At 44.1% G+C, this 16,170-nt stretch overlaps 2 protein-coding genes across 4 annotated transcripts in view; one reads left to right on the forward strand and one right to left on the reverse strand.

The window, feature by feature from the left end:
• Nucleotides 1-138: 138 nt before the first annotated feature.
• Nucleotides 139-8,773, forward strand: si:busm1-163l24.3. Of its 3 annotated transcripts, none has more exons than XM_037087988.1 (6): nucleotides 139-740; nucleotides 1,763-1,946; nucleotides 3,005-3,108; nucleotides 3,200-5,923; nucleotides 6,958-7,166; nucleotides 7,256-8,773. In XM_037087988.1, exons 2-6 carry the CDS (start codon nucleotides 1,763-1,765, stop codon nucleotides 7,338-7,340), a joined length of 3,306 nt encoding a protein of 1,101 aa, XP_036943883.1. In that variant the 5' UTR covers nucleotides 139-740; the 3' UTR covers nucleotides 7,341-8,773. The 3 variants fall into 3 exon arrangements, with proteins under 3 accessions (XP_036943883.1, XP_036943884.1, XP_036943882.1); XM_037087989.1 differs by having other exon boundaries at nucleotides 139-651; nucleotides 1,760-1,946; XM_037087987.1 differs by having other exon boundaries at nucleotides 139-651.
• vat1 (vesicle amine transport 1) overlaps nucleotides 7,810-16,170 on the reverse strand; it is a 36,835-nt gene continuing 28,474 nt past the window's right edge. Inside the window, exon 6 of the mRNA XM_037087990.1 lies at nucleotides 7,810-13,498. Coding sequence (XP_036943885.1) covers nucleotides 13,223-13,498 — 276 coding nt within the window. The 3' untranslated portion in view covers nucleotides 7,810-13,222. The remainder of the gene's footprint in view (nucleotides 13,499-16,170) is intronic.

The raw sequence follows: 16,170 nt of genomic DNA on the forward strand, positions 1-16,170 counted from the left end.
AATGCATGACTGCCGCTCACTGATTCTAGCGCCTGACTGGACGTCACATCATTGAGGGGTTTATTAATTGCTTGTTTGGTTTATTAGATCAATACACTATTTATAATAAGGCCAATTTTTCAAATCACAAAACAGGATTCTGAAGTTTAATATTATGTTCTTTCAAATGTTTACAACATTATGATATAGAATACAATGCTGCCTGTACACCTGTGTGAGATACTGGTGTTTTCACAGCATGAAACGCAGTGGCTTTCGTAGCTAGTTTAGGTGCAGCTGTGTTGGAAATGTCAACAACTCAAAAGTATTTGATACTGAGGAAAGAGCCCAAAACAAGACACCACTGCTTTTTGAAAAGTGTCAGAGAGGTTAAGTAAAAACAAAAGAGGAAAAGTTTCTAAATATTTAACAAGGCCTTGTGTTGTATCTATTTCTTGTAGTTATCAATTTTAATGTAAAAAATCCTATTCTGAAAAATAGCTGTCAGCTTCTCTCAGTTGTTATAGTTACAGTTATTGTGCACTTTGTCGCCCGCTGCCGCCGCCATGACACATCACAGCAGTTCGCAGCCCAGTTTCACTTTTCTTCCATGGCTTGCGAAGTGTGGCGGTCGTTGTAAGATAGCGAGAAACGCCGTGAAACCTTTGTAAGGTCAGTAAATATGACGAATCTCAAAGATATCCAGCGTATTTGATGACAGGTAGACACTGCGGCGGGTGCAAACAGAAGATCCTTCGCTGGTGCGTCAGGCTGGTTGTCAGTTTAGATTTTTTTTCCGATTGTGTTGCTTTCACTTCCTTGAAAGTCAGCTCTGCAATATGGCTTTCCCTCTCGCTGCTGCATGTATCTCTTCACATCCTGTCGCATTAAACACTCAATATTTTGCGTATTATTTGCAGGATGGCTGCAAAAATAGACCATAGTATTTTTTAATGAAATAAAACTGATATCAAATGTAAGCCTACACACACACATACACACACACACACACTCTATATATATATATATATATATATATATATATATATATATATATATATATATGTATATGTATATATATATATATATATATATATATATATATATATATATATATATATATATATATATATATATATATATATAGTGGGGGTGTGTGTGTGTGTGTGTGTGTGTGTGTGTGTGTGTGTGTGTGTGTTTGAAAAGCAATACCAGCAGCAACAGCAAACTGCTGGGAAGTAGGAAGAAGAGGAAGAAGGGGCGTTCACTTCAACATCCGTCACAATCTACACATTTTATTCATCCCTTTCGCATTTATGTCTGTGTTGCATGAGGGGATTTGAACTAAACAGAGACTAACATTTTAGCCTGAGTCATTATAGCCTGAAACATGTTTTTTTTTTTTTTTTTTTTTAAAAAAAAGCTTAACTTGAGAGGAATGTTTTGAGAGGCATTAATACATTTGAAATTGCTAAATATTTTGTCAGAATATCAAAAAAGAGTACCTGAAATGAAGATTTTTTATTCATGTTGGTGTAGTGTCCTAGTAACCTCCAATAGAGGGTGTTATATTATCAAATATGCTTCCTTTCCCTTTCACAAGGGTGGGGTCTTTGAATGGCTGCCTGATAGTTCAACATCAACATCTTCATGAATAGATCTTGTCTCTCAGCTTTCCCTCATCGTCCCGTCCACATTCAGGCTTGCCGTTAGTGCGGAATCATGACATTTTTATGTTGCTGTCTTGCATTTCACACAGCAGTGATTGTGTTTCTCCCAGCAGATGGCAGAGCCGGGCCGGACTGTGAGGGTGAGCGGTCTGCCCACAGACACTGAGGATGCCAGGCTGAAAGATAAGCTATTTATTCACTTCCTGAGAGACAGGAACGGAGGAGGCGAAATAGACTCTGTCACTATTGTCAAGGCAACGCCCGCGTATGCCCTCATCACCTTTGAGGACAGTGGAGGTCAGTGGGGTCAGGATGTGTGCATGTGAAGTAGATAGATAGATAGATAGATAGATAGATAGATAGATAGATAGATAGATAGATAGATAGATACTTTGTTACGTTTGCTACATTTATAGTCCAGACAATCACCGCAACCATGCAAGACACATGTATACACATCTACATGAGTAGCAGTGTAGAAGCTTTAAGTTAAAACATCAAAATGGTACCAAAAACAGCTATAAAATATAGGTATATGTAATAATGATGATGTCCAACGTTCAAAAGTGCTGCCTGTATAATCTGAAATTTTGAAATTATACAGTATATAAAAAATAAAGCAGTATATAAAACACATATACAACTTGAGTACCTCAAAAGTACATGTGTATGTAACATACAAACTAACATGTTACATCTATTACAGAGACATGTAACAGTGAAAATAGTATTGACTATATTATCATATTAACTAAAACCACTGATTAAAGGTGCAGTATGTAAGAATTTAGTTTAAAACTTTTAAAAATGAACAACATTTATCATCAGAATGTGAAGAAATAACAGTTCTTAAGTTATATCAAAGATACCAATGTAAAGTGTTAACATGCTAACAAGCTAACCTCAGGACTGGAAACCTCCTTCTCCCAGCACGCCAAAGCTCCTGTGCCAGCAATGCGATTACAAACACTAACTAACTCAGCTAGCTGCATGGCTAACTTACCCAATGAGCTAACAGCTACAATCATAGATGGATATACAATACAATTAGCAGCAGTTAGCAGTTACTCTGGTGATATGCTGCTGCCCCTATTTGTTGTGAGAATAAATTCAGCAGGTGATCACCTCTGACACACTGCACCTTTTAACTACAAAGGCTCCATTCATTTTTTGTTCTCTAGACTCCAAACGTTATTAGTAACTATAAGTATTTGACTCTGTCGGCTGCCACCAGTGATTTACGTTGAACTGTAAGGCTGGCATGCGCTTCAGCAGAGTAGCCAATGGTGAAAAAGCTTAGTCAGGATGCTTCACAGACTGAGATTGATTTCACTCTGGTGACACCCCTCACACAGTGGCACAGAGACTTATTCGACAGAGACGGCACACTCTGGAAGTGGATGAGAAGAAGTTTGAAGTCACTGTAACTGAGCACCGTGAACGCCTGGATCCAGACAAGGTACATTCATCTGGAATGTTAGGAAGTATGTCAACAAAATGCTGAATGTGCAGTCAAATCCATGAATGTTTCTCTTCTTCCGGTATCGTAGGTCATCCCAAGTTTATCAGCAATGGTTGACTACAGCCAGCTTCCTGGGGGAGTGATGGCATTGACAAGCCTTCATAAGAGCCACCCCGATGTCCAGATAAGCTACGATGCTACTGCGGATTTGTACACATTGTATGGCGTCTATTCCAAAGTCCAAGCTGCCTTGGCTCAGCTGCTTGGTCCACAACCAAAAGAAAACAAAGACTCAGGTCAACCTGACACAAGTGGCTCCAGGTCTGTTCAGGTAGCACAGAAGCCTCATGCTCAGGAGTCAGAAGATCGGAGCAGGGAGACTAATAAGCAACCAGAACAAAGAGAGGAAGTTCACTCTGATGAGAACAACTCAGACCCACATAGAGACCTGACACCTGGTGGTAATGGCTGGGAAGACACTGTTCAGACACAGGCTGCACCTCTGCAGCATCCTACAACATCAGAGGAGGAGTTCTTCCTAATGGTGGATGCTGACATGTTCCAATATGTGCAGAAACACTGTCGAAAGGAATATCAGCAAATCCTTAGTCAGCATGGTGTTGATGTGGTGGATATGACCAATCAGGGGTTGACTAGTCTATTTCTGCAGGTTACGACAGGAGTGGGGGACAATCGTCGCTGTCAGGAGACCCTAAAGTTGGCAAAACAGGCACTGAGTAGCTTTTTCCAAGAGAATGAGATCAAAATCCGTCGAGCCCAGCTTCCTAAGATTATCCTAACACCAAGGGGGGGACTGCGAAGGGCGAAAGAGACCTTACGTGTCAGACATCCCAAGCTTCTTCTGACTGAAGATGACCGAAATATTTACATTATCGGCAGCAGCAGTGATGTGTCAGAGGCCAAGCAGTTTCTCTTGCTGGACCACAGCAAAGAGTCAGGAAAGAAAGAGGATGTAGCCAGTCTTCTTAGATATCCGTCCTATGATTCAGGTTCACTAACTCATGCTGATGAGCAGAGAGTCCCCCTCACCACAACCCCCACTGTAGATCCAGTGGATGATAGGGTAGATAGGCTGCTGAGGTCAGGGGAGGATGAGAGGAGAGCTGAAGGGGCCAGAAGGTATAAGTTAGCTGCTCGGTTTAAGGATACAGGGCTGGCTGCGCTGGGCAGTCGGCCAACTGACCTCAGTGTACGAGGCGGGCTCTCGTCTCCCATTAGGCAAGCTCGCCTTGGGCCAGTGTTAGGGCATGATGTACTGTCAGAGACAGCCCAGATTGGTAGTGAGAAAGTCTCCAGGGCGGTGTCCCAAAACACTGGAGGGGACATCTTGTTTAGGAGTGGAGATTATTTGTCTTCATCTGCTTCGCTGAATAAAAACTCCTTGAGCTCACATTTAGCTGATGCTAGACCCAAGAGTTTAACGTCCCCCCTTAGCACAAATCAGTCCAGTTCATCGGGAAGTCCTCCACTTCCACCTGCTGGGTCTGGATCTACCTTGAAGCGAGCCAGCAGTTTCTCAGGAACTCCTCAGCAGAGGGTGCAGGTTACGGGTCAGAAGAGTCAAGAGGACTCCAGCAGGTCCACAAGCAGACCAAGGGCCAGGTCCTCTAGCTTCAGTGACCAAACAGGGAAGGAGAAGCGTGAAGTCCATAATGCAGAGATTACTGTTTCCAATGTGATGTGGCAGCACATAAAAGAGGCCTACGGCACCCGAGTGGATGACCTGACTTCTGATGTCCAGGTGAAAGAGAGACGCTCAGAGGTTAGTAGTGATCTGACCATCACCTTGCGAGGGGCAGAATCATTAAAAGTGAGTTCATGTCGACTAGGTTTACAGAGGCTGATTGATTCGGTTTCAGCAGACTTTTCCATGCAGCGACTGCGCTTGTTTGATCTTGGTATCCCTGACGCAGCAGATGAAACCTTACAGGCCTGTTGTGCGGATGTACGTAGCCGCTTTAAGAAAGTGACTATCTTGATATTAAAGGATAGTTTATATCTTCTCGGTCCAAAACAGTTGTGTTCTCAGGTACACGCTGCACTGCGGGAGGTATTTTCAGGAGATTTAGCCCAAATACCAGATCAGAAGGACTTCTCTTCTTCTGCTTCCTCCAATTTGAATCCATCCACATTTTTACAAAGGAATGAGGACAAAAGCCCGCACAGTAATCCTCAGGGAATCCCAGCGAGCCAAACAAGCAGTGCTGATTGGACTGGTTGTAGTCAGGAAAGGGGACTGAAAAGTAGAACTGACCCCCAACAGTCAGAGCATGTGAATGGATCTATTAGCAAGCCAGCAATGAGGAAAGAACCAGTCATTAAGGAGAAAGTAAGAATCGGAAACACACTGGAGATGGATGGACAGAGGACTGAGATCAACCACTCTAAAACAGGAAATGATAAAAGTGCGAGTCATGTAGACCGAGTCGTGGAAACAACAACCCGTACTGATAAAGACATGGCTCTTTATACGAAAGAGAAAAGGGATCGAGTACAGCAAAGAAAAACTGAGATCCATGGCACCCCAGAGGAAACCAGGCCAGGTTTCATAGCCCCAGGGTCCATCTGTGTTTGTGGAGAGAGTGAGAAGTCGATGACCAAAACTAAGTGTGGAGCTATCATGTGCTCAAAGTGCCTGGACACTGTACATGTCCACTGCAAAGTCTGCCATGAGACACCACGAGGCATCCAGGGCAAAATGAGCTCCTCTAGAATCCACATCAGCATGCCAGGTCACAAGAAAGACTCTGCTATCAAGATCACTTATGTCATTCTTGATGGCATCCAAGAGGTAAGAGGCTTATCTTAAACATATTTTCTGTGATAACTTAACTGACACGAGTGCATGTTAATCTTTCATCTGGGAGAAGAAGATAAATGTTATACAGAACAACGGCCACTCAATTGATGTGTTTCTACTGGTTAATGTACAACAGTTCCAGTCAATCATCAACGTGTTGATCTTCTAATGTTTCACTTGGTATCACTTCCCAGAAAATTGTATTATCCTGTGTAAGAAGTTATTACACATTTTTGGTGTTGTAGTTGCCTCCTACACAGTGTCAGCAAGCATTTAGATAAACTCCTCCTGAACAGAGAGATTATGATTTACGGGGAATATGGAAGTACCGGGAAATACACGGTGACATCGTAGTTTTGTGTAGGAAGTCTATGGTCTTCAAAAGGGTCTTGAACTGCCCCAGCAGGCTGCACATCAAAATGAAACGTGCAAAGAGATCACACAGAGCTTTAAAGTTGCAGTTTACCCCAAAAATACAAACACACACGTTTCCTCTTACCTGCAGTGCTATTTACCCGTCTAGATACTGTCTGTGTCTGGCTTCTTGCGACTATAAAGGAACTAAATGGCCCTTTTTGGTGTTCAAACTGCCGAAAAAGTACATTTAAATAACTCTGCAGTATCTTTTTCCAGAAATGATGACAGTCACTCAGAGCACTTTGATATAGGAACTGTTTTCTTTTTACCAAACCTTACCAACACTGTCCATGAGCAGGTACATGCCTCCTTCAGCCCAATGGTGCTGTTGGTGGGTTTAGATAGAGTAACCGGGTCATGATTTCAACAAAGACGCATTGGTGTTATTTTTCAAATGTATTTATTTGGTGTTTTGAGCACCACAAGCCATCTAGTTTCATTACATTTGAGAGAAGGCGGACCTCATCTAAACTAGATGGATCAAAAGCACTGCATGTAAGAGGAAAAATATGTACTTTTTGTTTTCTTTGGGGTGAACTGTGCCTTTAACAACAAGATTTAGCTTTTAGCTTCCGAGACTTTGTTTACCTCACTTTCTGTTTTCTCAGGAGGGTCACCCTTCTCCAGGAAAACCATTTCAAGGAGGAGTGTTTGAAGCCTACTTTCCCGACTGCGACAAGACATGGAAGCTGCTGCCCAGGCTGGAGAAAGCCTTCGGGCAGGGACTCACCTTCACCGTGACAGAAAAAGAGACAGGGGCCAGGGTCACCTGGGACTGCATACCACACAAGACCAGCCTGCATGGAGGCAAACCGGGGTGAGTGAGTTCTTAACGGAGCTGGAGAACTGAAGGCCACACCAGTTCACATATCTGAAATGAACCGTCTTCTTTTTTATCCCTCTCAGGAACGGTTACCCAGATTCCACCTACCTCTCTCGCTTGTCTGACGTCTTGATCTCACACGGGATCGAGGAGCAAACGGAAATCTGAAGGGGTTCATCTGCAGTTTTATATTCATGTGGTTAGAGCCATTTGCACTATATTTGTACGATGACAAGTGCCAGATTGTATTGCTGTGTTTGAGCAAGTTCATGATGTCTATATATATATATATATATATATATATATATATATTTCTTTCAGAGTTACAGCTGTCATTGCAGCTGGATCTGCCTCACCGTTGGTTTCTTTAGCATAGATTCAAAAAACATTCCTAGACTTTTTTCCCCCATAGTTTCAGCTTTATTTTGTACTCTTTTATACTGTATGTATAGTATTGAATTGAAATACATTTCGTTTGGTCCTGTGCGGTTTAAAGGATCATCTAGTTTCGGAAAAACAGGATGATATTTGCCGAATTTTTGGGGTGCGTTAAATTAATGACTTTTAAAAAGCAGTAAAGAAACTACGAGTATCAAGAAATCACAGAAATAAAAAAAAAAAATCACATCTCCTGACGTTTTGTTATGCTTTTTTTTATTAGTCCTGGAAAACATGTAAGGCATATGGTAACATTACACACTGAAGCGTTACAAGCTCTAGAGGCCATGTGGATACCATGGCACCACGCAGTAAACCCAGAGTCAAGCACAGAAGCAGCATCAATTCAAAGGGTTTAAAAAACAAAGTCTAGACGAGAAGAGTGTTTGCAACCAGGAAAGAAAAAAAACAAAAACAAAAACCAAACAACACAAGGCAGGACGAGAACTAGCTTAGAAATCAACCTGTTGGGTATGCCTTGTAGAAAATTGCCAGTGGTGGCTGAACTCTAACAGGAGGTGTGTAGTGGGATGGATGTGAAGTGAATTTCGGAAGCATTCCCAGAGATAGGTTAAGGTGTTTCATGAATGTTCCAGCTGTGCTCGTGGTGAGGGTGAGGACTGGGGGGATGGGGGTGGGGGGCAGGAGGCACTGGGGGCAGTGGATTGGCTTCAGTTGGCACGACTGGAAGGGCTTTCTCCTCTCTCACACCACGCCACTACATGACTACTAAACTACCATGGAAAGAGAAAAGGTGAGCTGTACATAAACACATGCCTCGTTTTCTGGTCAACTACACATGCATCCTAGTGCTGTACACGACAAGCCCAGTCAGGTTGTACTTCCGTAGCATCTCTAATGTTTCTGTGATGTCACTGCGTTTCAATACCGTAAAAAATAAATGCAAGGGAAAGAATAGCTGCAGGCGGATGTGGTTGTTTGGGTTCTCGGTGTGGATGAATGAACACAGCGGCTCAGGCAGAGCCTCTCCTTTAGACTCGGAATACTAAAGCTTACACCAAACATGGATGTGCGAAGGAAAGTTGGTGTGACAGTTTTGTGCAGTGAACTCAGTGAAACACAGTGAAATAGAATGATGTGTCTGTGTGTGCGTGTGTGTGTGTGTGTGTGTGTGTTAGTAGATGCAAAAAATTAAGTGGTTTCTTACAAGAAGAAAACTGCTGTTTGGAATGACCTGAGAAACCATAGAAAACGGAAAGAAATTCACCTGAAAGCTAAACGGTGGGAGTCTGTGAGGGACTTCAGCTACACAAGGACGAGACAGACAGAGGAGTAGCTATCGGAAATACTACACTCATTGTCTTAGTGCATCTCTCAGACCTAAAACTACGAGTGTTAATTAGTCATATCAAATCTGAAACTGCAAATGTTCAGAATTGTTTTGTTTGTTTTTTTTTGTGGATTTTTTACTTTGAAACACTGTTTTTCTCCTGTGCGTCTCTGAGTTGCTAGGTACTCTTGCATAAGTGTCTGGAATGACTGGGAAACCACTTCAAGATGACATACACTGCAGCTTTACCATGGTGGAAGTGCTCTCAGGCAGCAGGCCACCAGCCCAAACTGATTGAGTTCATCTCAAAGGCATCTTAGCTCAAAAGGAGCGAAGGGGAAAATGTTGAAAGAAAGAAAGAGATCATAATCTGTTTTCCACATGCCGATGCATGCATGCAATTTCAAATTCCAGATGTGAAAGTAATGTTTTATTTGCCTCGAATGTGTATGGAGAGAGTAGGGGGTGATATGGAGAGGCGTTTTTTTGGCTGGCTGCTGCTGCTGCTGCTGGACTGCGACAGTTGCACCGGCCAAGAGGCTCTGCGGATGCAGCACAGGAAAAGAGGAACGTCTTTAATAATCCTTGAGCGAACTGAGATCAGTTGTTAAGCGGAAATGTTGTGTCTGGGGCAGGCCAGGGCTGAGCTATGATCAGCCAATAAGCTGGGGTTTTGTGCAGCTGTGTTACAGTATTGGCATCCCTGCACAGCTGTGTGAAAACATCTGCTCCCTCACTTGCTATACAAGCTGTTTGGAGACAAACTGAAAGAAACAGAAAACCATACAGAGGGATACCATGGAGCTTTGGATTTGGAAGGACTTTTCTGTGAATCTATATGTCTTTTTGGTGCTGTCTCCAGTTCCTTTTCACTGTGATACTCATATTATGGTTGTAAACACTTAGGAGGGATCAACCTGTGGCGGTCGACGTGACGTGAGAGCTGGTAAAACACAGTGAAAAGGATTTAAATGCAGAAGGAACCGCCTCAGATTGAGGTAAACTGTGTGAAAGGAGAGAGGCACAGTGCAGGCCTACCTACGCTTGAGACTGCAAGACTGCAACCAATCAAAAACTACAAATTGTGTTAAAACTTTTGTAAACGGCAGCAAAAATTCTGTCAGCACCCATGAGCAGTTTTTTTTTTTTTGGGATACAAATCTGTCACACGACTCTTTTGCATTTTCATTTTTTCTTCAAGGTTGATGGAAATGCATCCAATACCAGAATTGTCTTCATATTTTTTATGCACTGTTAATATTCAAAGCATTGACAGAGGAATATACATACAATTTTGGCACACATGGTTCGGACCAACATAAAGACTTGTATCACATTTAAAAGGAGTGCAGGTTGGCAGGTCCCCACATAAAGAGTATGAGCTTTGAACTTTAAACCCTTGGATAACAAAAATAAAAACAGAAAAAAAACAAAAAAAGAACAAAAAAAATGGAAATATAAAGGTAAATTAAAACAACATATTAAGTAAAACATCCTTTTTTTTTTTCTTACTGAAGCGTTTGTTTCTCACATGGCACTCGGAACAGAAGCACCGTCCACAGGTTCACAAAGGGAGCCCAGCAGATTAGAACAGAACACTAACCAGAGGCTGACAGGACACAGTCACTCCCCACACCAGCGTGGCGGTCGCACTCCAGCCCAGTTTCGCTCCGCCCTGCTCCACATTTTACTTCCCACAGTCAGGGATGGATGAATGCTTTGATTTTAGCTGCCACCCAGGAGAAGTTGGCCCGGGCAGGGACTGGCAAGCTTAAAGTGAGGGGACCTTTACATGAGTGTGTGTTTCTGAGTGTGTGTGTGTGTGTGTGTGTGTGTGTGTGTGTGTGTGTGTGTGTGTGTGTGTGTGTGTTTGTGTGTGCCACCTGTGCTTTCATTGAGCCTCAGCAGATACACCAGGAGTGGATGATGGGAAACAGGCTGCAAACCTGGAGCAGAAATCAAAGCCTGCGTGGGACTGGAGTGCGACTGCCATGCTTGTAAGTGCATTTAGATCAGCGAGCAGAGTGCAAAATACTAATACCAACTGTCCTCGTAACACAGGCCTCTTATCAGACAGGGGGGGGGGGGGGATAGAGTAAGAAGGGAGGGGTCGGGTGGGAGCTACATAATACTGTAGCGGGGGAAGTAGTGTGAGGGTGGCAGGGGCAGGGTGGGTGCTTTTTAAAACCTGACAAACGACCTGAGGACACACACGTCTTCACACACAATGGCACACCACACGCGGCACATGAGGGAGGCCACTCATGCTAACACAACAACTTTTTTCTTGTTTTTTTTTTTTTTTCAAATATCTTGTTTTTTTACAAAGTCACTAGTCACCATCTGAGTCTCAACACTGAGGCCGGGCTCACAGACAGGAAGGCAGGCGGGCGGGCGGGCGGGTCGGATAGGTAAATGTCAGAGGTTTAAAGTTGATATCCTCCTATGTGAAAAAGATTTGCGAGTCCACCCAGTGGGATTTGTGATGAAACACTAAGGATTATAGCTGATTACACCTTTGGCCATTAGGGGGAGCGGTGTGCTGTGTTAGCAAGCGTACTGCTAATTGCACACATTGTCAATACTTTAATTTCAGACTGGAGTGCAATACTGAAGGACCTTGAAAAATCTGCCCCACCTCCTCGTTTCAACATCTGAAACCCTTAATACATTCTACACCTGTTGAAACACTGGTCGACAGCACCGACCGTTGGCAAATCTCAAGTTAGGGAGGCAGAAAACCAAGAGAGACACGGGGAGAGGGAGTCACAGTGCCTTCTCTGACGAGCCTGACGCCTGTTGCTATGCCGACCATAGAGAGGGAAATGGAAAGAGGAGGGAGAGAGAGCGAGAGGAGCAGAGACAAGGAGGGGAGGCGAAGTATGGACGCCAGCTTGAATTGCATTCTCCTCTCTCAGGTCAGGGTGATCGACAGGCCAGCGGTCGCTGTGAAAGGAGCAGAATGCCATGGAATGCCTCGAGGAGGATCGGGGAGGAGGAGAGAGCCCGATCCTGAAGCCGAAGGAAAAAAAAAAAGGGACCGGCATTCACCTTCTTAACTTGCTCATTTCAGACGCTACACTGTCTCAGCGCGACAGTGCCTCTTTCATCACATTCAGAGTGTGCATGTTTGTGTGTGTGTGTGTGTGTGTGTGTGTGTGTGTGTGTGTGTGTGGCTTGTTTGAACAGAAACAAATTCTCTCTTAATTGGCACTGCGCACTTCTTGCCAACAGTTGGTCAGCTAGAAAAATCTGTAACTATGGAGAGGCGAGCTGAGCAATGATTTCTGCCTCCCTATTCAACGGCCGCACAGAAAGGCTCATTATGGGGCGGAATTCATATTCAGGCAAGTTGCTATATTAACTTCACGGGACGTTTTGGTGGGAGCGCATGCATTACGGAGCCGTTCCCTCGCCACTGATGGAGGCCCTGTAGCATTAACGCCATCGTCAGAGCAGTCAAACATCATGATCAAAAAACCATGATGCAAATATCTCCAGGGGAGGTGGGGTGCACCAGCCAATCACCGGCATCACTGACTCATCCTCAGTGACATAACTAAGAGCGTTGGACACTAAGAGAGCAACGTGTGGGTGGGTGTGGTTCTCTGCTTATCTGCCTTTGCCTTTGTGCCTGTCTGCGGGTCCGGCCGGTGGATGGGGTGGAGGTGGAGGTGGGGGTGGGGGTTGTGGTGGTGTGGGAGGTGGCGGTGAGGAGGTGGGTGGGGGGTGGGGACTCAGCACAGTGAGGAGGGGAAGAGGAGGTGGCAGGTGGAAGTCATAGCAGAACAATTTAGCGCAGTGGGAGTTGAGGTGCGGAGAGAGGCGTTGGGGGTCGAGGGTGGAGCCGGAGCGCGAGCGGGGATTACGGTTGTCAAGGGAAACAGTAATTTGCCCCCCAGGCCTGGACGGTACCCACAATCCTCCATGGCTCTCTTGTCTCAATCAGTCCCAATAGGAGAAAATCTTTTGAGTGGCAACACTGTTTTTCTAGAGAGATAAGTGTGGCGCTAACGAGGCGTAACAAGTGATTGGAGATCTTTTCTTTTTAGAGCTAAAGAGGATGGGAGGGGAGGTGGGTGGAGCCCGGCCTGATGAGGACTCATGAGGGCGAAGCAGAGTGGAGGTGGAAGAGATGAAAGATCGACAGTGGTGTGATATTATTATCTACCCTCCTAACTCCTTCTCATCCTTGCTTGCCTCCTGCCCCCCCACCCCCCTGCCCCATCCATCTCCATCCCCCCCTCCCCACCCGCACCACACCCCCTGTTCCCAGGACACAAACTCCCTGCTGGTCTGCTTGACTATCCATCCCTCCCTCTCACTTCTCCTCCTTCTTGGCCTCTTCCTTCTTCTCCTCCTCCTTCTTGGGCTCCTCCTTCTTGGGCTCCTCCTTCTTCTTGTCGTCCTTCTTCTCCTCCTTCTTGGCATCGTCCTTCTTCTTGTCGTCCTTCTTCTTGTCGTCCTTCTTCTTGTCCTCTTTCTTGTCCTCCTTCTTGGGCTCCTCCTTCTTCTCCTCCTCGGGCATGGGCTCCGTGGTGAGGATCATTTTGCCGATGTTGTTCCTCTCCTGCATCTTCCTCATGGCATCGCCCACCTGTAGGAGAGACCGAAAAAGGGCAAGACGGTTATGTAAGACAAGATGAATGAACAAAGGGTGAAAGGAGGATGAGAGGATTTAAAATACACCTGTCATTGAGAAAAATACATGGGGTGTACACAGTAGTAGCCAGCGTCTCCTCCACCAACACACATTCACCACAACATGAGCTCTGTCATTTGTTTTGACACCACAGAAACAAATGTTACAGCCTTGTGCTTCACAAATACGACTTTAATATGCTGTATATGAGGAAGTCGTTGAGCCTTTAATAATATTCGAGGGGAAATTAAATTGTTACGGCATCAAAACGCAAAGGAGGAAAAAAGGATAACAAAGGAAAAACAAAGTAAATGAGGGGGACGACATCAGGCAAAGAGATGCTCTCAGTATTATAATTCATTAAGGATAAGTACAATGAATGTTAATGATTGTAAGTAGGCAATAAATACGGACACGAAGCACAAAGTAAGAGCTTGTTTACCTTTTGTTTTCTGCATCATTTTATCTTACAATGCTGCCGAACAGCACATTTGTTTTAGTAGTACTCCAGTTGAATCACTCTGAAGTCATATTTTTTTTTTTCTTTTTGGTAAACTGAGGCAGTGAAGTGGTGTCAGAAGTAAAAACCAATAAAATGATTCATGTACTCGACTGTGGATGAATCAATCAATAAACTGCTGCTATCAGATAGTGCCATGTCTCATTATTAAAGGATGAGTTCACATTTTAACAAGTCTCTAGTTTTAGTTGTTTTACATGTTCCTCCCAAGTGTAAACCCACCGTGACGTCACCCGCTGGTCGGTGGGCCGTGAGGTGATATCCTGATAAAATCCAACCACGGGCATGCTATGGTAGCAACTAACTACACAAGATAGCCACGCCTTAAAACATACGCAGCTTTATTTTCTTTTTTCTTCAAAATTATCATTACGTTGGTGATAAATCAAGAGAGAAGTAAGCTCATTCTTTCACAAGCTTATATACAATCACACTTACTTTTAAAACCAATGGTGGTAGGCAGGTTTAAGGCACTTTGGACCCAGATTTTGTCGCCTTTACATTTAAATTGATTTATGAAGCAAAAGTGGACAGGACTGCAGCACCAAAATACTTTTCCCTTTACATTTACATTTAGGCATGTAAGTGCTCTTTTAAAGGACCATTATGATGGATTTATTGGTTGCAGATTGCAACCAACCACATACCCCTTACCTCTCCCTACCATAGTGTGCATGACGGCCTGCGGTGGTTGTAATGTGACCTAAATAAATGAAAAACCATCTCTAGATTCAGTGTTCAGTTTGTCTGGACTGCTGTAGATTGTTTGCAAATGGCAGACGCACTCCCTGTGTAGATATAAAAGACTCATACTGAGGTAACAGAAACATAATGATTCTTATTTTGAGGTGATTATACATTAATAAAAACGTAGCCAATAATGAATGTTTCCAGTACACTCGACCATTAAGACAAGAAAGTGAACCTCTCCTTTAAAGGTGCTTGCTCATCACAAGTTAATTGTCATAAATAAGCACTTATACAGTTTAAACTATAAGTAGCCGATGTAAAAATGGTTGCAGAAATTCACTTGAGATGACTAAAACAAACAACATATTTGCAGTCTGTAGAACTATAACCATGATGTAAAAGCTGAATGTGATGGATATACATCTGACTAGTCAGTCAAACCCTCGTCAAATGATGAACCGACCAACATGTTCGAGGAGGAAAATCCCAATCGGACGAACCACACCCTCCTCCTGACCACCGCGCTCTGTCCACTGCCTGTTCCTGCCTCCGCCGCCTCCCCCTCCCTCCTCCCTCCTCCCTCCAATCCCCCTCATCGCGCAAGGCAGGCAGACCACCTAACGACCAGTACCACGGCAACAGGGCCATCTCCTAGCAACGTAAAGCCTGCCTGAAACGTGGCCCTGACGACTCAGACACATGGGAAAGAGGGGGAGTGTGGGAGTTCGAAGTGGAGGGAGATGAAGGGATGAAGGGAGCAACTGGTGTCCTTCAAGACGAGGTGGGAGGGGTGAGCCGGGGAATTATGAGAATCATCTTCAATGTGAATGAAAGTCACAGTGAGAGCGTCTGAGGCGCTCTTGACGACTCCACCCACTTCCACCCTCCACTCGCTGTGATCTGTCTCTGGCTCCCAGGCATCTCGGATTTGAGTGTGCTATTTGCGGTTACAGAAGTGACCATCATCCTCCTGGGGATCAGTGCAGATGTAGATAACGGAGAGGGATGCTAATTTTTCAAATGTTGCCCATGAATGTTTATTGATTATTGGTGCAAAGAAAAAAACGAACAGTGTGAGAGGGGGAAGGGCCGTGATGGATGGAGTCAAGGCGTGGCATCTGTAATCAGCACGTAATAATCTATCATTTCTTCGATTAACTATCATCCAACAACTGATTCAAACAAGTGCCTGTCAGTGTTTATCTCACATTTCGATCAGTATTCTGCTCCTTCTCTCTATTTCAAGTTTATTCAGAGATTGAATGTCACCATCAAAGGACCTCACCCTGACAAAAGCACAGTTAAACAGCATGACCTACTAAGCCCGCATTCAATCGAACACCCCTCCTCCATATGCAGGTAGTGTTATGAAGTCATGCATTTTCTCAAAATAGAAAATATGATACAATCTATAATT

Source organism: Acanthopagrus latus, chromosome 23, assembly GCF_904848185.1.
Source record: "Acanthopagrus latus isolate v.2019 chromosome 23, fAcaLat1.1, whole genome shotgun sequence".
NCBI lineage: Eukaryota > Metazoa > Chordata > Actinopteri > Spariformes > Sparidae > Acanthopagrus > Acanthopagrus latus.